The 20,399-nt window shown below is 48.0% G+C and overlaps 8 protein-coding genes across 18 annotated transcripts; 4 read left to right on the forward strand and 4 right to left on the reverse strand.

The window, feature by feature from the left end:
• Positions 1-611: 611 nt before the first annotated feature.
• TERG_00555 (uncharacterized protein) lies at positions 612-3,729 on the forward strand. The gene has a single exon (XM_047747608.1). The coding sequence runs from the start codon at positions 2,190-2,192 to the stop codon at positions 2,763-2,765; it is 576 nt and encodes a 191-aa protein (XP_047603569.1). The 5' UTR covers positions 612-2,189; the 3' UTR covers positions 2,766-3,729.
• A 313-nt stretch (positions 3,730-4,042) lies between these two features.
• TERG_00556 (uncharacterized protein) lies at positions 4,043-8,129 on the reverse strand (the record flags this gene model as incomplete). 3 transcript variants are annotated; one of them, XM_047747609.1, is made up of 4 exons in its annotated part: positions 4,043-4,499; positions 4,567-4,703; positions 4,767-8,064; positions 8,128-8,129. In XM_047747609.1, coding segments are annotated over 4 exons (3,894 nt in total). The 3 variants fall into 3 exon arrangements, with proteins under 3 accessions (XP_047603570.1, XP_047605141.1, XP_047605142.1); XM_047749118.1 differs by lacking the exon at positions 4,043-4,499 and having other exon boundaries at positions 4,563-4,703; XM_047749119.1 differs by lacking the exons at positions 4,043-4,499; positions 4,567-4,703 and having other exon boundaries at positions 4,731-8,064.
• Positions 8,130-8,201: 72 nt separating this feature from the next.
• TERG_00557 (uncharacterized protein) lies at positions 8,202-11,399 on the forward strand. 8 transcript variants are annotated; one of them, XM_047749126.1, is made up of 5 exons: positions 8,776-8,928; positions 8,998-9,020; positions 9,079-9,987; positions 10,040-10,256; positions 10,317-11,399. In XM_047749126.1, exons 3-5 carry the CDS (start codon positions 9,555-9,557, stop codon positions 10,939-10,941), a joined length of 1,275 nt encoding a protein of 424 aa, XP_047605149.1. In that variant the 5' UTR covers positions 8,776-8,928; positions 8,998-9,020; positions 9,079-9,554; the 3' UTR covers positions 10,942-11,399. The 8 variants fall into 8 exon arrangements, with proteins under 8 accessions (XP_047605146.1, XP_047603571.1, XP_047605149.1 ...); XM_047749124.1 differs by having other exon boundaries at positions 8,776-9,020; XM_047749125.1 differs by having other exon boundaries at positions 8,998-9,987.
• Positions 11,400-11,498: 99 nt separating this feature from the next.
• Positions 11,499-13,141, reverse strand: TERG_00558 (uncharacterized protein; the record flags this gene model as incomplete). The annotated part of the gene is made up of 3 exons (XM_003238519.2): positions 11,499-11,965; positions 12,034-12,174; positions 12,235-13,141. 3 exons carry the CDS (start codon positions 13,139-13,141, stop codon positions 11,499-11,501), a joined length of 1,515 nt encoding a protein of 504 aa, XP_003238567.2.
• Positions 13,142-13,192: 51 nt separating this feature from the next.
• On the forward strand, positions 13,193-13,588 carry TERG_11588 (uncharacterized protein; the record flags this gene model as incomplete). The annotated part of the gene is made up of 1 exon (XM_047750682.1): positions 13,193-13,588. The coding sequence occupies one exon, from the start codon at positions 13,193-13,195 to the stop codon at positions 13,586-13,588; it is 396 nt and encodes a 131-aa protein (XP_047605150.1).
• Positions 13,589-14,070: 482 nt separating this feature from the next.
• Positions 14,071-16,290, reverse strand: TERG_00559 (uncharacterized protein). 2 transcript variants are annotated; one of them, XM_003238520.2, is made up of 4 exons: positions 15,523-16,290; positions 15,272-15,434; positions 14,985-15,192; positions 14,071-14,903 (listed from the first exon to the last, which is right to left on the reverse strand). In XM_003238520.2, exons 1-4 carry the CDS (start codon positions 15,598-15,600, stop codon positions 14,435-14,437), a joined length of 918 nt encoding a protein of 305 aa, XP_003238568.1. In that variant the 5' UTR covers positions 15,601-16,290; the 3' UTR covers positions 14,071-14,434. The 2 variants fall into 2 exon arrangements, with proteins under 2 accessions (XP_003238568.1, XP_047605151.1); XM_047749127.1 differs by having other exon boundaries at positions 15,272-16,290.
• A 144-nt stretch (positions 16,291-16,434) lies between these two features.
• Positions 16,435-18,962, forward strand: TERG_00560 (uncharacterized protein; the record flags this gene model as incomplete). The annotated part of the gene is made up of 3 exons (XM_047747611.1): positions 16,435-16,918; positions 17,000-18,206; positions 18,261-18,962. The coding sequence occupies exons 1-3, from the start codon at positions 16,659-16,661 to the stop codon at positions 18,960-18,962; spliced, it is 2,169 nt and encodes a 722-aa protein (XP_047603572.1). The 5' UTR covers positions 16,435-16,658.
• A 200-nt stretch (positions 18,963-19,162) lies between these two features.
• TERG_00561 (uncharacterized protein) lies at positions 19,163-20,383 on the reverse strand (the record flags this gene model as incomplete). Its single annotated transcript, XM_003238522.1, has 1 exon — positions 19,163-20,383. One exon carries the CDS (start codon positions 20,381-20,383, stop codon positions 19,163-19,165), a length of 1,221 nt encoding a protein of 406 aa, XP_003238570.1.
• Between the last annotated feature and the right edge of the window lie 16 nt (positions 20,384-20,399).

Raw genomic sequence — 20,399 nt, forward strand, 5'->3', positions numbered from 1 at the left:
GACTTTTGATCAGATGCTGTGTGATCCATCTTTTTGTCTATCACAAAGAAAGAGAGCACCGTCTCGTTTGGTCAAACATGGGCATCGTTCTTTGGCATCGTGAGTCGACTGGTAACATCATCCTCCGTTGGGCTAGACACGAGCTGCAGGATATAAAAATTCATGTTTGCTTTTGCGGCTGGCGATATTCCCCCCAAGCTTCACGGCGCCCCTGGTCGAGCAACTAACAAACTAATACTTCGTTACTCGGTACGCGACGAGATACTTTGCGACTTGATGCCAGTGGCACGATACCATTAGTTATCACTCCCGTTAAACATTGTGGCCTCTCTCAACTTGAGTTCAACCTGCTCAGGGGCAAACGGGCCAGAATCAGAAAATCCAAAAGCACCTGAAGGATCTTGAAGGCGAGGAAGACAAGGAGCTCGCTTCGCTTGTTGGAAGCGCCACAACAGGGGAAAAACTCCCACTCGCTGTGAGCAATTCCGGCTCTTCCAAGTTGGCTGCGAGCTGGAAATATCAGAGTGATCGCCAGCCAAACTTGGACTGGGACGGCTACACAAACAAAGCCATGGCGACCATGCCCATGTCGGGGCTTCGAGAGAGAGACAAAGGTGGCCAACAAAGTGGTGCCGTTGAAAGGGCTTTTCTGGCATGAGATGTGCGAGATGTGCGAAATGCTGGCCTGTTACATGCCTGGATCGTCTTCGATATCTGGTACGGGAGATGTTGCACTTGGTCTCCAGCTCCGACCTCCCGCAGGAAGAAGCAAATGTGCTGGAGCACAGGAAACAAGAAGAACAGGAGAAGAAGCAAAAGAAGATCAGGAGAAAAGTGAGGAGCGAAATGCCTATCCTGAAGCTAGAGTGACGGGAGCACACATTTCACAGGATAGAATCCACAAAAAGTGACCAGTCCACAAGTTCTCCTGGTCATCGTTGAAATCTCAGCGGCGCGGCTCAGGCACAGATGCAACTCTATCGTTGCGGATCTCTGGGTCCCTAGCCGAGGGATCTACGCCGCTTCGCCTCTATTTTTAAACGCTTCAAAGAAAACCGTCATGCTGCTGGTGCGGGATGGATAATAGTTATGGCTCAATACAAAGTCGGATTCGGACATCGAACAACGATATATATCCAGCTCTATACCACCAGTACGAAGGGTGAATGCAGCGTCTGTGCAAACCTACCGACTGTGTCCCCTCAACCACGGAAGAACTGCTTGATATCCATCATATATGGGCCGTGATGTCTAAACGGAGTGTAGACCCGCTCTATCAGCCTTTTATACAGCCGACGTCCGAGAACCACAGTCCGTGGGTCATCGTTTCAACCTGTTTGTTCATGATTATTACCGTCTCCGTGACAGCTACAACACTCATTGCGCGGTTCAGGGTTCTTAGAACACTGGCATGGAGCGACTGGTTCCTGCTTTTTGCTGCTGTATGCATCCTCCCTTCTGGCTACCCGGTAACAATTTTTCTTCTTCTTTCAAGAAGACGGACTTATACTGACGGGAAAGTGTTTGTCAACCGCTGAGGGAATATGCATAAACTTCGCCTGTTTACGAGGTCTGGGGCGGAAGCCAAGTGCTCTTCGGCATATGCCAATGGAAGGGTTTAAAATTGTATGAAAATGTTTCCTCTCTCGGCTTTGCGCATACTTTCTGGACGGATTACTGACATATCCTTCGGTTGAGTAGCTTATATACATCAGTCAGATACTGGCTCTTGCATCACTGGCATGCTCAAAGGCCTCCATTACCCTACTTCTCATTTCGATCAAGCCATTGAAATGCATCTTATTGATGTGCCGTATTCTCCTCGGGGTTTTGGCCCTCTGGGGGTTGGCTGGTGTTTTATCTCTTTCACTGCAGTGCGGGCTTGCTCAACCATGGAAATCGGGTGAAAATTGCTGGCTCAACCAATACGCCCTACATGTTGGCCTTAATATAGGAAGCATGATTACAGATTTCGCGCTGGTCCTTCTTCCATTTTTATTCGTATCCCAGGTGCAAATACCATGCATCAAAAGACTTGCTATTGCTGCTCTTTTTGGCATGAGACTGATGTAAGTCAACTGAAGATTGAGACTGAGAGATGAATGGGAGCTCCTCGATAATCATCAACTAGAAGAGAATCACCGAGCTAACTTGAAACGACCAATAGTGTCCCATCTTTTACTGTTGTGATGACTATTACATCACGCTCCTACTTTGCTTCCTCTGCGTCCGAGAGATCATGGCTGGCCGTCATGCCAACTATCTGGATGCAGGCCATCCTTTGCGTTTCAATCGTGGCCACTTGCATTCCAAACCTAAAACGACTCCTGGCTGTCCTCCGAACTGGGCTAATGGCCGGAACAGTCAACGAGTTCTACGAGCTTTCAGTTTCTGGAGGAGATAGCAAAACTGTTGCTTCTGCATCCCAACTACGTTCTGGCAAAACGTCCTATTCGAAAGAGAATTACAGTACCGGTACACCCCGGCCCTCAACCTCCGGTGGTAGCGTTTCTGGGACACCCACCATGTCTTCTATTGCAGGGAAAGCTCACGCAATGCGCCATCTACATCCGGACACAGCTTATACTATGGGGAAAAAAGGACCCTATGACAACGCATGTGTTGTCGAATCCATAATACCTAGTTGCAAAAGGCCCATACTCAAATTACATGGTCTCCTTTGGGAGCGGAGTTCACGGCCAGGAACCACTCGGGCAAAGGTCACTGACCGCGATTCGAGTCTCGACATCTTGACACCACGATGAGACGAGATACCTTTCCTGTGTATCCTGCCTCTAGTAGGGTCAAATTTGTGACAAGCAAGCCTCGATTGCACAGAACGGAATACTTGGAGGTGTCGATTCAAGACAAATGATTGGTGCACAAAGAGTACATCATACCGGGTGCACCACAGCTGAGAGGCAAGTCGCCTTATTTAGGTACCGTCCTGAGCACTCAAATCGAACATACATTAGGTACTTGGCTCCCCTTGCTCGCTCCCAGGTGAGCCAGGAGATTGGTGCCCCATTTGTCAGCTTTTGTACAGCATATACTTCCCTATGTATATATTGAAAGAAAGGGCACGGGACGTTATTTTTGTCTTGCTTCATCCTGCTCGACTTCTTTCCAGGGGAGTATTACAGCCAATGGGTCTGGGCGCTTCATTTGGCTGGTACAACATCCCCTTAACCGGTGTAACGCTTAGAACGGTCGATCTATTCAATATCATTTCCCGTTATTGTGTCTATCACATTTCAATTTCGATTTCGATTTCAATATTCTGTTATTCTCCTGTCAGGTACGGATGTGGTCGAAGAATGTCTGTTACGCGATTTGGTCACCTTTCCAAGACGCGTGGCATGAACTCCATCATTTCGGACTGGAATATACGAAATATAGGTAATTGCTTTTCATGGCTCTATTGTGAAGGAGTGGCCTGATACGTAACAAAGTGACTACCAAGTTACACAAAGAACTGCGCCGATATCATAGCTAACCACGGAGAGAGCGGTTGACTCTTTGCCGAAGCAGGGCTGAAAGCAACATAGCAGATATTCAGTCAAATATCTTCGAAGCGGTTGCTTGCAGATACTTAGCTGCTCCGCCCTCTTGCCCTGGTTACCTACTATTGACCATAACCAGAGTTTCCCTGTTTCTGGAAGGGCTGAAAAATGAAGTGCTGATGAGAGTGATTCCGCGGTTCCTTTATTTAATTCAACCCCTTTATCACCGCCGAGCTGAACGCCTCCTTGGGAAAACCGGGGACGCAAAGAAACCAACTACTTGATGAAATAAAAAAAAAAAAAAAAAGAAATGCAACAGCAACCCAATTATAAACATGCAAAATTGACCATTTATGAAAAGAAACCGTACTTATCAATTTTTTTTTTGGTCTTCCCAGTTTCCCTTACTCATAACACAAAATTTTTGCTTCTTTTTCTTTTCTTCTTCAACCCTGCTTGAAGCATGATAAGAAGGCGACGGACTGAGTAACAGTCAACGGAGGGGGAAGAATGAAGAGGCTGACATGATCCTATGACATCTATGTGCTCTTCTCAGTTTCTTTCTGTTTTTCCTTGTCCTCCTCTTCTTGTTTCCTCTTTTCCTCGGCGGCAAGTTGGTCAGGTCTCCTCACAGCAATAGCCTTTGGCTTATAGTCACTGAAGTTGGTCTTCAGTATGTTCTCCACAAGCCAGCAGCCAACGTAATCCAAGATCATAGTCAGTGTGAGCCTCACCCGGAATCCGGGTTCAAATGGAACGAGTCTGAGTTTAGTGTTGAGCTCTGGGATAAATTCGGTCGCGCAAGACAGCGCTACACCCGAGGTTAACACAAGTCCCCAGTACATAGCGCGATTTTCACGAATGGACTCTCTGAATGGCCGGCCCTGATAGTTGATTGAGAATGTGGAAATTTGCTGGATAAGCTGTAGCAAGTAGATGGCACTGTTAAGAAGCGACGGTTCGAATTCGCCCTCCAGATCAATCTTTTCTTTGCGTCTGTTTTCTCGGTTAGAATGAAATTTACCTATATGTGTAGGGGTAAAAACCGCGTCGGGGAACTTACGGTTCGATGGAGTATACGTATTGTGAAATGTAAATCAAGGTAACAATGTGAATCGCGAACTGGCCCAGAATTGATCCCATGATATATATATTGAAAATATTCGGTTGGGGTCGTTCCTTCGATAGTCCTTCAACCGCCTATTGTAGTGTCAGCGGGGTATCATATCAGAAAGAGAAGGGGGCAAGGTTTCTGAGGCATACTTTTGCGCGAGATATGGAGAAGAAACACACACTCATCAACATTCCACTGATAGTGACTTGTCCATCTCCGAATTTAATGCCATCAAGGTAAATGACACTCAAGCTGTAAGCACTGATTAGACAGTTTAGGGCAAGAATTTTATACATCTGAATTGTGGCAACTAGAGTGCAACGTCCTTGTCGAATAATATTTGGGATAGCAATGACATTTGCCAGTTTACTCGTGAAAGGGGCAGCAACGGACGCATCGCCGAGTTTCAAAGTCGGCGGTTCGTCCTCATCCATCCCTTCCATCATGGAGGCGCTTAACTTGTCGGCCAGGGATGAAGCAGCAAGAGATGCTTGCTTTTGCTTTCGTTGTTGAGGAGTAAGGTTGCTGTCATCGGGTTGTTGTGGCGCTTGGGCTCCAGGAGATGCAATAGTTGGTGCCCCGTTTGTATCTGAAGGTGCTGTTCCAGCTGCAATTTTCTTTTGGGCTTCACGCAACATGGCCGTCTCATAGTGAGGGTTGTTTGCGCCAGGTGGATACAAATGGGCGATATGAACGGGGACGGGTGGAGCCGGTTGATTGAATCTTTGCATCAGCTGTACTTGCTTTTCATAAATCTCCTTCATTTTTGTATTTCTGAAGTGTTCAGAGATTTTATTGAGGTCTTCTTGCGTTCCATTTAGCAGGGCGACACCGATATGCGCCTGTTTCAGAGCTCCGACATCGTTGGTACCGTCACCACACATCAAGGTAGTGTATCCAGCTTCGTTCATGGCTAGCAGTATCTCCTCTTTTTGTTTGGGGGATACTCGGGAGTATACCCAGGTATATCGAATTAAGCTAAGGAGACCCGGTTGGCCTCTGAACTTCTCCAGGGCATACCCGGTAACGCATAGATCTTTCTCGGCTAGGATGGAGGGATCGATTGGTTTGGAAGGGTCAACATTAACGCTGAACTTATCATCCACACTTCGCCATACGACCTTTGTGCCACTGGTATCATGTTCAGGGGCATCAAGAATGAGAACCTCGCGATCGATAATTTCCACTTTCTTTGCTACATGAACGGCAGTCAGAGGATTGTCTCCGGTAATCATGACAACCCGATGGCTACTCTCGTTGAGCATTCGCACTGCTTTGATTGCGTCATCTTTTAACGGGCATTGTAGTACTAGGAACCCAGCGAAATGCAATCCCGATTCAACCTCCTCACGCTTCAGGTTGTTAATACGACTTTGTCCAATTTCAGTGTCAGAAAGGAATTTGTATGCTAATGCAAGAACCCTTGCGCCATTGCGGGTAAAATGCTTGAACGTTTCTTCGTAATACGGAGGAGTGGACACAAGCATGGTGCTTATGGTTTCAGGGGCTCCTTTGACACCAACGAAGGTAGCTTTGGATCGCTTGGATGACCGTTTGTCGAGTGTGTTCACAATGGCAACAGTGCTTTGGCGCTTCAATGCGGAAGAAAATTGGAATCTTCGTTTAATGTTAACTGATTCAAGAAGGGTGTCGCCTGTTCTTCCGGCGGAACCAGCTTTGCTTGTCAAGGTATCATTCTGGCCAAGGGTCCATCCGAGAGATGTCAAAGTTGCTTTTTCCATTGGGTCACCAACGATCTCGCCTTCGTCAAGCTTGACTAGTGCGTGCGCAGTAGCAAGAACGAGGGTCGTGTTGTCATGAACATCAGTAACTTTGGTGACTGTCGTGTGCGCTCCATATTTGTCTGTGGGGACCCCGGTTTGGCCAAGAGTCAGGCCCGCAATCCCATCAACAACTAGATCTTCTCCTGTGAGAGTCCCAGTCTTATCGAAGCAAGCAATATCAACGCGTCCAGCATATGGAATTCTGAATGGTTCAGTACAGAAGATTGCGAATCTACTGAGAGCCGCCAGACTAGTATTGACGGCAAGGCTCAGTTCCATTGGAAGCTCTGGGGGTACGACACTGGTGATGATCAAAACACAATCGAGAAGAAGCTTGGATCGTTTTCGATCTTGAGCAACGCCTTCAACCCAAACATACCAAGAGGCTGCGATGGCAAATATCAAGAGGAAGAGGATGAACATGAATGCTTCCATATTGTTAGCAGAAACAGGTTCCGTGGAATAAATCATAGTTCGAACAAGGCTCCCCTGGCTGGTTTCGAAGCCAGTACGAATAACGATTCCAAGGGCACCATTGTCAGGTGCGACAGGTGCCCCATTTAATGGCTGGTAGCCATTATCTTGTCCAGCTTGCGAATTCGGATGGGTGATTTGCAGGACCTTAGTGCCTCCGTATAAGAATGAGTTCTTATCTAGGCCATCTGGTTCAATTCGGTCATTGGCTGGTCGTAACTGGATGGAATCCTTAAGCAGAGGGGTACTCTCTCCAGAAAGCATGGCTTCGTTAACAATGGCACTTCCCCATACAAGTAGTATATCGCATGGAACTCCACTATCATCTTTGGTCCGATTGATTGACACCAGATCTCCTGGAAGAAGCTTTTCGCTGCTCACTTCCACCCAATTATTATCTCTGAAAACCCAAATATCGTAAGGCTTGATGCTCATGCCTCGAAATTCAGTGAGGGTTCTCTGTCGTTGCCATACCACAGTACTCTCAAATACCACCAACATAACCAAGGTAAACAGCGAATAGTACCAGTACTCATCCAAAAGCCAGAGACCGACACAGAATACCTGGAAGACAAAGAATGGAGCAACCGCATGTTCCTTAAAGAGCTCTACAAAGGTGGGCACTGGAATGTCAAAGGTGTTATCTCCATAATGCTGTTGAACGTCATCAACTTTGGCAAGCGAAGTAAGACCGCGAGATTCCTGGAAGTATCCCAACGTTGGCTTTGGCTCAGTATCAAGAACATACTGTAAGGGGGTAAAACACCCCTTTTCCAGATTGTAACGGAAGCGTCTCTTTTGGAACAAAAATGAGACAACTTCGGTTCCTCCAATATTGTCCTTTACAAGCTTGCAAATTTCTGCAGATCCTGCGTTTGCGGCCGGTATGACTTTGATGAGCTGTGCCTCGGTAACAGATTTGGCAGGTATCGTGGTGAAGAGCGCGTCAATGTTGATGTTCCACTTCGTCATTAACCATAGCAAAGCTTGTAGGGTAGCGATAGATCCAGTCCATAAAGCAGCCCATTCAGGGCCCTGAATATATGTCTCATATCGTTCTGGAGAAAGGTAGAAGGCAAGGAAAACCGGCCATAATATCGTAAATGGCCAAACGTAGATGCGGAATTGGACCGGCAAGGGGTTACGGAGAGCCGCAGATTGAATCTGCGGATTATCTATAAGTTTAGACCTGTGAAGTCAGACAGTTAGTTAGCCAACATGCTGCATTTTTTTCCCCGGGAGTTGAACTCACATATTGGTGGACTCGAGCTGACATGTGTCTCTGCGGAACCAGTAAATTACATTAAAATGTCTATTAATGGCCGGGGGGCAGCAGACAAAGAAATGTCAAGAGAGATCGTCTATATCGTCCACATCAGTATCATAAGGGCGCCGGATGTTAAGTGTATGGAGGTGGTTTGCGAGGCCGAAGATGGTAGAAGAGCAGCTCCTTTTCAATGACAAAAACGCAACTTGGACTTTTCGTGGCTTCATCATTGATTACATAATGAGGCTGGTGAGCTGAAATAAAGTTAGGTTTTCGGATTATTGGAAGCCAATGGGAAAACCGAAAGCTGCTTATCTCAGCATCCCGAGTCAAACGGGCCGATAATCCTGATTACATAAGTCGAGACAATGGGGCAAAGAACGATTTTGACTTTTTGTGAACGAAGGGCGAAGCAGCATCATAAGTGCCTGCTCACCGTCAAGCCGTTCGATACAGCCGCACCAGCATGCGTGAGGGCAAAGTGTTGCTCTCTACAACCCTCCGCAGACCATGCCTAACCGATCTATAGGCGGGGGCAGAGTTCTAGGTAGTGGACGGTCGATAAATCCTGCTCCGCCAAAACCACTGCCCAAGAATAGCTCATCGAATGCGATATCGCCGTCCGCTAGCAGTGCCTCTTTGGTTTCCCAGGCCTCTAACTCGCAGGTATCGTCTGATACACAGGATCTATCCTCGAGGGTCTTTCTTAAAAATGGAGATTCGTCCATAGCCAAGGCTTCCCGCAGCACTGGGGCGCTGGTTTGCCCTATCTGCAACGAAGGGATGGTAAGATACCCTATGTCTCCTTTTATGTCTCCTGGATTGCCTGGGTACTGATACTCGATGCTCTAATAGGTGACACTCTTACAGCTGAATAGGTAATTGCGCACGACTTACCTGTTACTCCAACACACGAAACTCACTCCTTCGTCCTAGACATCTCGACGACGAACATCGGAATCTCGAAGATGAGCAACAAGTGGAAGTGAAGGACTGGTTCCAGACACAGGTCGAAAAGGCCAAACGATTTCAACCACTTGCTGTACTCAACCAGAAGCTGAAAGGCCTGGAAGTCTTTGAATCTAACCAAAACACTCAACTTTTACCACCGTCAACACGACCCACCGCTGAGAACTCAGTTTCGGAGGCCGCTAAACCTATCGACCCTGACGATCTAATAACGAAGTCTCACTGGCAGCAACGGTCGCTTAATGATGTTTGCCTGGACCCCATGTGCGAGAAAAGGCTTACCGCAACAAATGGCTGTATCAACTGCAGAAAATGTGGCCGTCTATTCTGCGAGGATCACACCATGTATCAAATGAAGCTTTCGAGGTCTGCTCAGCACGAACCAGTACGGGGGTTTTGGTGCCGCGTCTGTGAAACCTGCTACAAGTCGCGAGAGGGTTATAATGATTTTACCGGTAAACATCAGACCCCTGCCTGGTTTACACTTCCCCAGTGCTAAAATCTGTTTAGGAGCGGAACGTGACCACACGGATATGTTCAAAGCCCTTAGAAAACCTACAGTTGACAAAGCTTTTCTAGAAATATCTCGGCTGGAAAAGAGATTGACACGTCTAACTCAACTTCTTGCTGGGCTACCTCTAGAGCAAGTACAGTCTAAAAGATGGGCTATTGGTTGGCAAACAGACCAGAGGAAAGCACTCAAACAGTCTGTCGTCAGTTGGCAAGATGATGTGGAAGTTTCCATATGCCCTTTTTGTCAGCAGGAGTTCTCTGCGTACATCTTCCGAAGACATCATTGCAGAACATGCGGTAGGGTTGTTTGTGGCGATCCGGCAACTGAATGTTCTTCCTTGATAAGCCTTGATGTGACCAAATGTATGTTTGACTATATTATTTGCTCTTATTTGGTGCATACTGACCACAAAAGCCCAACCTCGATTATCAGAAAAGCCGGCTCCAGATAAAATTAATCTCGACGTGCGATTATGCAAAGATTGCAAAACCACCATATTTAGTAAACGAGATTTCATGGAAGATATCGCCAGAGAACCACCGGATGTTCGCGCTTATAAAAATCTTGTTCAGTTCGAACGGGGGATTAGACTGTTATTGCCGAGATTTCACAAGATTCTAGCAGCTCTTCAGTTCGTTTCCCCTCATCTCGTCAATTCCCATGGCTCTTTTCTAACTATATATACAACTAGAGACCCCGATAACCCTCCAGAACCGGCTCAACTAACCGAGGCGTCTAAAGTCCGTAAACGGTTAATTGACTCTTTTGCCCAATACGATGTAGCCGCAAGGCGCATTCGTGACCACCCAACACAGTCACCAACACAAGCAAAACTACAACAAGCAATATACCATCAAGCCACAAGCTTCCTCCACCTACATATGCTTCCACTCAAAACTCTTCCCAAGATACTGAAACATGCCACTCCATACGGCAGGAATCTCAGTTTCGATTCGTCATCCTCAGATGGCAGGCGCATGAACGGGGGTAATGCCCAGCCCCGTTCCCTTGCATCCATTAAGTACGGCAATCCCGACCAGGGTGGCAGCACCACTAGCCTAGCTAGTAATAACAGTAGTGCACTCTCAGCGCTTGAAGCGGAAGAGAAAGAACTCCGTGATCGGCTCATTGTTCTTGAAGAACAGAGGTTTTTCGTCTCAGAAATGATTGCCGACGCCAACAAACGGCGTAAATTTGACGAGGCAAGCAGCCTTGCTCAAAATGTTGCGGATTTGAATAAAGAAATAGATCATGTCAATGGTATGATCAGTCAGTTAGACTTTGAAGGGCTGTTTACTGGCGATTCAGGCCAGTAATGATTGAATCATTGCATTCGTTATCCTTACAAGTTCTCTTTTCCAATATTTAGCTCGGTGACTGACACTGGTATTGCAATTTCTTGTTCTTCCTTAAAGCGTTGCTCATTTTCAAGGGTGGTTGCTGGCGTTCGCTTTTGTTTCTCTCTTTTCTCCTGAGAGTATTATTAATGACCCTGATGATTCAAATCTTACCCAAGTTCCTGGCAATATTATTTATCTACTACCTACATATTTGCATGCACATCTAATTTTCGCTTTGCTAGTTACTGTTAGCTAGACCTTTACTGTTCATAATAGCAAGCGTCTTCATTATAATTTGTCAAATTTACGACTCTTTTAGATTTCAAGTAGCATGCTAAAGAAGGCCTACGAGCTGGGGACTGTAAGGGCACCTTCATCTTCTCTACCGGGGTTCCCTATAGATACTAGATCGGGGACTATAAAATAGATTGAGGAGATAAAAAAAAAAAAAAAAAGACTCGTATACGACGCATAAACTGGATAATTAAACGATGGGAAAAAGACATGAAAAGTGGGAATAATAACAGCCTTGTTTACGCGTTCCCGTTCGTCTCCTGACTGGCCTGACCTTCTCCATTCGCCGGTGCAGCAGATATGCCCTGCCTTTCCATCAAGGTATTAACCAACTGAGTGAGTTGTCTGACTTGTTCCTTTAATTCCCTAACTTCCAAGACACATTGGTCGACCTCAACATTAGGCTTAGTTTTAGTAACAACCTTATCCCAGGCGCCAGTGTCAGGATTGTCGTCAATTCTCTTGAAGTCAAACCCTGCGGACTCAGCGGCATTTTCCCATTCTTCTTGGGTGTCGTCGTCTTCTTCACCTAGACGACGGTTGAGTCTGATCCGTTGAGCATTGGCTGATTCAAGCAATGCAGTAACTAAGAGGAGAGGAGAGTATATGATGCCCATGACGTAGTTGTTGAGTTTGTCATAGCGGTCAGAAGGCATCCACCATTCGAAAGGAATGATAAGACAGAAAATTTCAATCAAGTTCAGTGCTAGAAGCTTGGTTAGTTAGGTTAAAGATTAGAAAAAATAGTCTGGAGTTATGAGGGTGGCTACATACGGGCAATAAAAACATTTTCATCGGGAGCTCGAACATATTGAAGGGTTCGATGGGCAAAGAGACCCATGTATTCATTGATTGCGTTACCAGTAATGTCCTCATAGGCACTGTTATACAGAGCAATCAAGATATTAAGCAGAACTTTATACAGAGGTTAGCAGGATAACTATATTGGTTAGAAAAGGAAATAATAGTACTCACCAACCATCACCACGAAAGTGAACAGGTAGTAAAGCAGGATACCGAAAGGCGGAGCAAAAGTCTGGAACTCAGAGAATGAAGGATTCTGCAAGACCGTATTGGCCATTCCCTGAAGGAGCACAACAGCAGTCATGTTATTATCAGGATCTGCCTGATCCATTCCAACAAATCCCTGCAAGAAACCAATGATGACAACGGCCAAGAGGGCGAAGAAGATCAAACTCTCCTTCATCATGACCTTCAGTACCACGAGCATCGCACCGAAGAAGCGGTAGGTATCAAGGTATAGGAGCAGTCTACCCCAGAACATCGGAGCCGAAAAGGCAAGGAAGTTGTAGCTCAGCTGGTTGTAGTAGTTACGGGTTTCGTTGTCGACATCCTTTGAATGGGTCAAGGCGACTATTCGGAAGACGAAGGAGACCAGGAGCAGACAGTAAAGAGTTGAATTGAAGGCGTTCCAGAATCCGAAGTAGAAACGGCCGACCTTCCAGAACTTGGTGACTTCGTCGAGAATGAAGCCTAGAGTCATGCCATAGAGGATGCATTCTGCCACGTCCAGGTCACCGGTTGGATTGACCGTGTTGATCACAATGGTGAAGAGAACAAGGTAGAGGATGGAGAAGAAGACTTGGACGGCATTCTGGTAGACTGGTGCCCTGAGTCTGTCCGGGTTGAAATGGGACCAGTAGGAAGGATTGTTTCTCTCCCTGTACTCGATGAAGTTGGTGGGATCCTGGTCGTCCTGGCACAACCAGCCCTGCCACAGGTACCTGATGCACTTCTGGTACCCAGCCGACCCGATCACACTCAATGCATGGAGATCGACAGCACGCTCAATAACGTTTGCAGGCGAAGTTGGCTCCCCATCTCGCAGAATCGAGTACCGCTTGAGCAGCACCTCGAGCATGAGGTAGTCCTGGTCGTCCTCTGACTCAATCCTACCGGGATTGTTAGATATATGTTTTCCATCTACGGCAATAAAATTGGAGGGGCGGCATACACTCGTTTGGCAAGGATCTCGCAAGCAACAGCGCGCAGGTCGTGGAGATCAGAGTCCCAGAGCTCGACCAGTGCCTGGATCTTGAACCATCGCACGCAGACGAGCAGACAGAAGACGACACAGGCGCGGTACTGCTCTCCGCCGGCCTCTTTGGCAGTCTGGATAACCTCCTTGGTGATAACAGTGCTGTTGGCCTTTGTAACGAGACCCTCCTCCAGCTCGCAGCAGACGACCTGCTCGACTAGATGCTTAAGCCGCAGAGCTACCTTTGTCACCTCCTTCGCTGGCAGAGCGGGCGTGATAATCTGGTCGCGAGTACGAGGAAGTACTATATCATCGATCAGAAGGTGTTAGCGACTGTGCTCCGGGACTCAATTGACTGTCTGCTCGGGCGAGAAGTGACATACATCGGCTGGTTTCTTGCAGGTGCTGGTACCGGCCTCGACGAGGCTCGCCACTGAACAGCTGGCCCCATTGAACCATCTTGAAAGGCCGGCTAGAGAACAGGGAGCAGACACTCTAGCAAATGAAAGATGAAGAGAGGGTTGAGGGTTTGAATGGAGGACGGCTGGTCGTTTAAATAGGCAGATCTCCCTCTCCCTCTCACTCTAAACCCCCCGGCTTGCTTGGTGTTTTTGGCCCGTGAGGGGGCTGGTCCATGTTTTAGTTAGAAATAAGTGACTAGGCTACATAGCTAGCTAGCTCGATGCGCCAGTGACGTCGCCACCGTACACCGGGATGACAATAATGGAGAAGAAGGCGATGGCGCATGGAGGGTGCTGCGGTTTGAACGAACAGGCCTTGCTGGCCCCAGCGGTGCCGGCAAAGGGCAATACGATTGGCGTGAGGGAGGTCTCTACGGGTGCCGGCCAAGAGCTGCCTTCGTACTTCTCTCCCCTAGTTATCAAAGACAAAGGCCAGTCATCAGCTCGTTGCGGAGGAGTCTTCGTGGTAAATGCTGAAGTAGGTGTTCATTTCATGCTCGTTTGCTTTCTTGACATGCTCTGGTTGAAAGCCAGGCAGCGCATTCATGCTTTGCCCAAATTGTTGCTTTTTATATCCCACGGTCCATATTCTAAAGCGGCAGACTGGTAATCCAGACATAAGAAAAAGAAAAGAGAAGAAGGCATTTGGGGGGGGGGGGAGAGAAAAGAGGCTGGCAAGACGGCTTGGAAGACTGTACAATTTTGGGTTTGTTTTTTACTCGACAACGCCCTCGTCACTCTCGCTGTAACTCTCGTCTCCGCTGACTTCTTGGTTCTCGCGCTCCCTCTTCTCCATGAGAGCTTGCAGGTCGGCATCATCTTGCTCTGTGACAGCCTTGGGTGCCATCTGGATGACGCAGGAACCTCCGCTGGACTTTATCTTCTCCTGTACCTTCTCAATCGCCTCCTCTAGCAGCTTGACTCCCTGAGTCTTGTCTAGGCAGTGGTTCGTCAGGACGTATAGCGGGGGCGCCACGAGCTTGACCTTTACCTGTGGGCTGACAGCCTCAGCAGCACGGAGGGCGTCCTTCACGGCGTCAATGCCATCGTATCCAAAGCAAGTCACTTCGATGTCGGCACGGACTTTAGTTGGTGGAGGGGTAAGTCTCTTGTTGATGTGGGAGATGAGTTCGTCCTTGACCACGGCGCTCGGGAAGGTAACGTCGTCCCATACGGCAGGGTTACTATACATTCCATAGTGTTAGAGCAAGGAGGCCTGCAAATTCTCGAGTACGGCCATGTTAGGGAGAAGAGTATTGGCTTACGTGATAGACAGCTTGAAGGCATCGTTGGCATGTCCGTATTTCTTATTCAGGGGCCATCCAATTTGCTGGTAAAGCTCTTCGATTGGGGTCTTTGTCTTCTCGGCAACGTGACGCATGATAGAGTGTACCGACTTGCTCTTGTTATATCGTTCCTCACACTTTCCGACATCCTCAGGTGACACTCGACGTTTCGAAAGATCGATATAACCTGAAAAGAAAAGCAAAGGGTTTCCCCCTATCAGCACGAGTATCAAAACTGGTATGACCCATCACACACAACCACCCACCTTTCTCCTTGTCTACTCGCAGAACAACGACGACCTCGTTACGTCCGACTCGGATAAGCTTTTGTATACTTCTGATACGTCGCCTCGACAGCTCGGAGAGTAGGATCATGCCATCGATGTTGTCGTACTCGAGCAGCTTGACATATGCACCCATCTCCGCAATCTAATCAGTGATAAGCCACTATTAGCATCATCGTCAAATTTCCTCCCTCCCTCTCCGCGAGCATCAAAAACGTGGGGATTCTATTCACCTGCTTGACGGTGACCATGACAAAGCTATCAATCTCCGGAAACTTCTCCTCGTAGAAGCGACAGTTGGTGAGCGACATGTTGGCGGGGGGCGCTGGTGCGCAGGTCGAACTTGTGCGTCAGAGAGGGCTAAAAGAAGGTGATTGTGAGCTTAAGTTAAGATTGGCTTGGAGTTGACGGTCCTCGCGGCGGAGGGAAAAGCTGAAAAGGGAGCCCGCTGGTGAAGATGAGCTATTCCCGAGTGAAGGCAGGGCGTCAAAGGCGATTGATCAGTCTGTTCTGCGGCGGCTTGTCGTCTGCTTGTCTTCGTTCAGCGTCTTCGATCCTTGCAAATCGCAAAATCGTTTTCAGTTTGTTTGGCGGATAGTGGGACAGTCACGTGATAGTATTATATAAGCACAGCTTTTGGCAGGTCCGCGCGTGTTTTAAGGAAAAATGTCGATTTGAAAGCTGCCTTTGGTTACTCTGTAGTTTCTGCTCTTATTCTGTTGTGCCGCGAAGGCCGCTACTTGGATGCATCTTGGTTGGTGAAAGTAGAAAATACAAGATCTATCCGGTTTAATCATAAACTTTGCACGAACTAGCGGGGTGGGCTATGTCTACCAGCACACTTGAACAAGCATGCTGATGCCAATATACATGGTTCTAAAGCCATCTTCATACTGACTTAATATCGATCTGCGCCTGTTGGAACAGACTCAGCCTCACTGTCGCTTGCTGGCCTAAACGGGAAACTTCCATAGCCGCTTTAACGGCGACGGCGAGGCTCGCTTAAAGAAGCGACGCCGCCTTAGTCAGCGAACCCCGACCAGTAAGAATTTGAGGAAATTGAGCGACTCCAGGGATGCCAAACGCCGCTCAACAGCTCGCGCAGCGACAAATGGACGAGGACTTGGCTGCATCCCAGCAACTAGAGGGTGGAGGCGGATGTGGATGGCGCGCGCTGATGTCTGCGTATGCGCTTACTCTTATATAAGAGGGACAGCAAAGGTTGAGACAAGGATGTCCGCTTGTCCGCCAGCCCTGCCCAGCCAGTTAACGCCCGAACTAGATTCCTAGTTATATATCACCCTAGCCTTGCCCCGTTCATAAGCTGGAAGGATAGCAAAAAAAATCGCTGCAACCGCAGGCCGTCACGATGAATAACCTGCCTGAGAACAGCGATGTCAGTGCCAGCTCCAGGCTTCTCGACAGCCAGCAGCCTGGTGGTGGTGATGCTCGCAATCACACCCATGGCACTTTCACCCCGGCATCTATTCAGAGCTACGGGGAGAGCAGCCAGATTTCAGAAGCAGGATACCTCCAGGGCAGAGATGGCATCTCTTCCGCTCCCAGTGGCGGTAAATCCGTCACAAAACAGCTAGCGGAGGCCCATGGCCTAAAAAACCAAAGGGCTATGTATGGTCTTCCTTATACCAGTAATGGGGCAGATAGATGGTGATTTTGAACAAGGAGCTAACGTATCAATTTGCTGTATAGGTACCTCGCATACTATGTGCCATTCTTCAACTGGATAACGCAGTACCACTGGTCTTACCTCCGCGGTGACTTCATCTCGGCCTTGACGGTCTGCTCCGTCTACGTTCCCATGTGCCTCTCGCTGGCATCCAATGTTGCCCATATACCCGCCATCAATGGCCTATACTCGTTTATTTTCCATCCGTTCATATACTCCATCTTCGGTAGTAGCCCGCTCTTGATCGTGGGGCCCGAGGCAGCCGGTTCTCTCATGGTAGGCGCCGTCGTTCGAAGTACAGTCGAGGACGGAAAAGGCATCGACGACGATCCTGGTGGTAATGCTGCGATTTCTGGAATTGTCGTGGGCATGGCTGGTGCCATGACCCTAATTGGAGGAATCACACGCCTGGGATTTGTTGATAATGTCCTCAGCCGTCCATTCCTCAGGGGCTTTATCAGTGCTATCGGCTTCATGATCATGGTTGACCAACTCGTGCCTGAGATGGGGCTGAGTGACAGAGCCAGAGAGGTCCTGCTTGGTACATACGGCAGTTCCGCGGAGAAGTTGATGTTCTTGATCCAGAATGTACATTACAGCCATGGTCTTACCTGTGCTGTTTCATTCAGCACCATTGCCATCATCATGGTCTTCAGGTTAGTTATTCTTAGTGATTATCTATACATACAAATAATTACTGACTTGTTTGCCAGGATTCTGAAGAAGCACCTGCAACCGCGGTATCCGGGAGTGGTCTTTTTTCCGGACCAGTTCATAGTCGTTGTTCTGTCTGCAATCTTAACCTGGGCACTGGAGTGGGATAAAAAGGGGCTTGTTATACTTGGAAACATCAAGGGCACCAGCAACTTGTTCAAGTTCGAGTGGCCTTTTCAGACAGACAAGCTAGAGCATATACGCAATGCCATGAGCACCTCATTTATCATCTCTCTTCTGGGATTTTTCGAGTCCTCCGTCGCCGCAAAGGGCATCAGATCTGCAAGTAAGGGTGGGATCGAAGACATGACCTACAGCCCAAATCGTGAACTCGTCGCGTTGGGTGTCGCCAATATGATTGGTGGGTGCTTTCTGGGTCTTCCCGCATTTGGTGGATATGGTCGAAGCAAGCTGAGTGCCTTGACCGGTGCCAAAACACCCATGGCCGGAATATTCGTTGCCCTGATTACTTTAGCATCCGTGATCTGGCTGCTTCCATACTTTTATTATCTCCCGGTATGTCATTTATGCTCGCCTTGCCTATCGACGGTGTACTAACCTCCTAGCTAGATGGCGGTTCTTTCTGCCTTGATTTCGGTCGTTTCCTTTTCACTCATAGAAGAATGCCCTGAAGACATCCGCTTTTTTATTAGAATCCGTGGTTGGTCGGAACTCTTTTTGATGCTACTCATCTTCTTCTCTACCTTCTTTTATTCCCTATACCTTGGTATCGCCCTTGGGCTGGGTCTCTCTCTCCTCCAAATAGTCCGCCACGCCACCAAGCCACGTATTCAAATCTTGGGCAAAGTGCACGGAACCAGAGATCGCTTTGAGAACGCTGAAGTTCATCCTGAGCGTGTCGAGTACGTTGCCGGCTCGCTAATCGTGAAAATCCCCGAACCACTTACCTTTGCCAATACCGGCGATCTAAAGAACAGACTACGCCGGCTGGAGTTCTACGGCACGAACGCGGCACACCCTGCTCTGCCTCGTGTTAGACCTCCAGAGCACAACAAGAACATCATCTTTGATATTCACGGCGTGACGAGCATCGACGGGTCAGGCGTGCAGGTGCTCAGTGAAATAGTTGAAGAATACGTCTCTCATGGTGTGCGGGTGTTTTTCTGCCGCATTCCGCTTCCTGGGAGTGAAGTGTTCCAAATGATGGAGAAGAGTGGCATAATTGATACGTGTGGTGGCATATCCCATTTCGTATCTACTGTCGAACACGCCCTCCAGCTGGCGGAGACAGAGTATATTAACTACGAGTGATGGTTGTTACATGTTTTCATGGGTTTGCCTACAAAGAAGAGTCATAGTTTATGTATACCCCGTGTTGAGCGTTGACTATATATAACGTGTTTGTCTTGACTTGATTCTTTTCTACAGATAGTTTTAGAGAATATACCCTATTCTCCGCAATGTCATTTGACAATAAATTTCATTTCGAGAGTATTGTACATCCGCTGAGGTCAACGATCATTATCAGCCTTCCACTGTCCCGTGGCCCTTGCAATTAACACACGCAATAATTCTTCATTTGCTTTCCATACCAACCGCTTCTCCCTTTCTTCAACATCAATACCATCGCCTTCTTCCTCGTCAGAGTCATTCAGGAGGATAGTGCGTCCCGGATTAGCAAGAAATTTGATTCTGCCCTCTGAACCAAGCACGAACGCGCCGCAGGAGACCTTCGTTAACCTGATATTTTGGCCTTTGGAGTCTCCAGTGGATGAGCTATCTCGTCCCGTAAAATCTCTTAGATCCAACTTCATAGCAAGATTATGATCGAAGTATTCCGACAGAGCCTTTAGAAACGGCGCTGAAGGAACATCCCTCTCGATGCTCTTCGTATTACTTTCAACTTCAAAACTTCCAAGGCCATGTTTATAGAAAGCGCTGAGGGAATCTCGCGGAATATGTATATTCAGTGACATAAGATCCGTAGAAATCGGTGGTGGAAATGAGAGAGTCAGTTGCACTTCCTTCATGATTGACTCTATGAATGCGCGTGATTCCACTTTTGATGCCGCTGTCTGGTACGCCGCGTGTTTCTTCGTTCGACTGGCAGTCCGGTTGAGCGTAGCCAGATATCTCTCAAAAGCGCTACATAAGAAGCTTGACGGGAGTCGTAGAACAGAAATTCGAGTATCAAAGGTCTCGGATAAAAAGGAAAGTAGAGATTGTCTCAGCGCGTTGGGCATTCGAGTCACCAGCAACGGTAGGAATGTGGTGCCCTCTGGCGGCCTCTCATCTCCCTCATGGCGATACCCATCCGGACCGGCCAGAAGGGCAGCCTTGTAGGTTGCGTTATCATATTGTAGGCTTATGAGAATTCCAGCGGATTGATCTGGAGTAAGCGTCAAGGACGTCTCCTGGTCTGGGTCTTCCAGTATGGAATGCTCTTCATTCCAGTAACTCCAGGTCGGGATATTCGCCCACTTGCATTCCTTGAGCGCACCAGCCCTAGCAAGGATATCATCGAGCCCACCTATATTAGGAGACAGCGTTGAAGTCTGCACAATTCCGCCTAGCACATTTCCAGTGAGAATATCGCGAAGCCGATTGGCGTAGGCGCGGATACAATCTCGCGCCTCCAGGAGCGAGGTTTTACTGTCCTGGCCATGATACAGAGGCGAAAGCCGATGCAAGGTCCAAGATGTTGAGAATAGTTCTGTCCCAGACTGAGCCATGTATCTTTTCTGTATA

The sequence above is a fragment of the Trichophyton rubrum genome, assembly GCF_000151425.1.
Source record: "Trichophyton rubrum CBS 118892 genomic scaffold supercont2.1, whole genome shotgun sequence".
Classification (NCBI taxonomy): Eukaryota; Fungi; Ascomycota; class Eurotiomycetes; order Onygenales; family Arthrodermataceae; genus Trichophyton; species Trichophyton rubrum.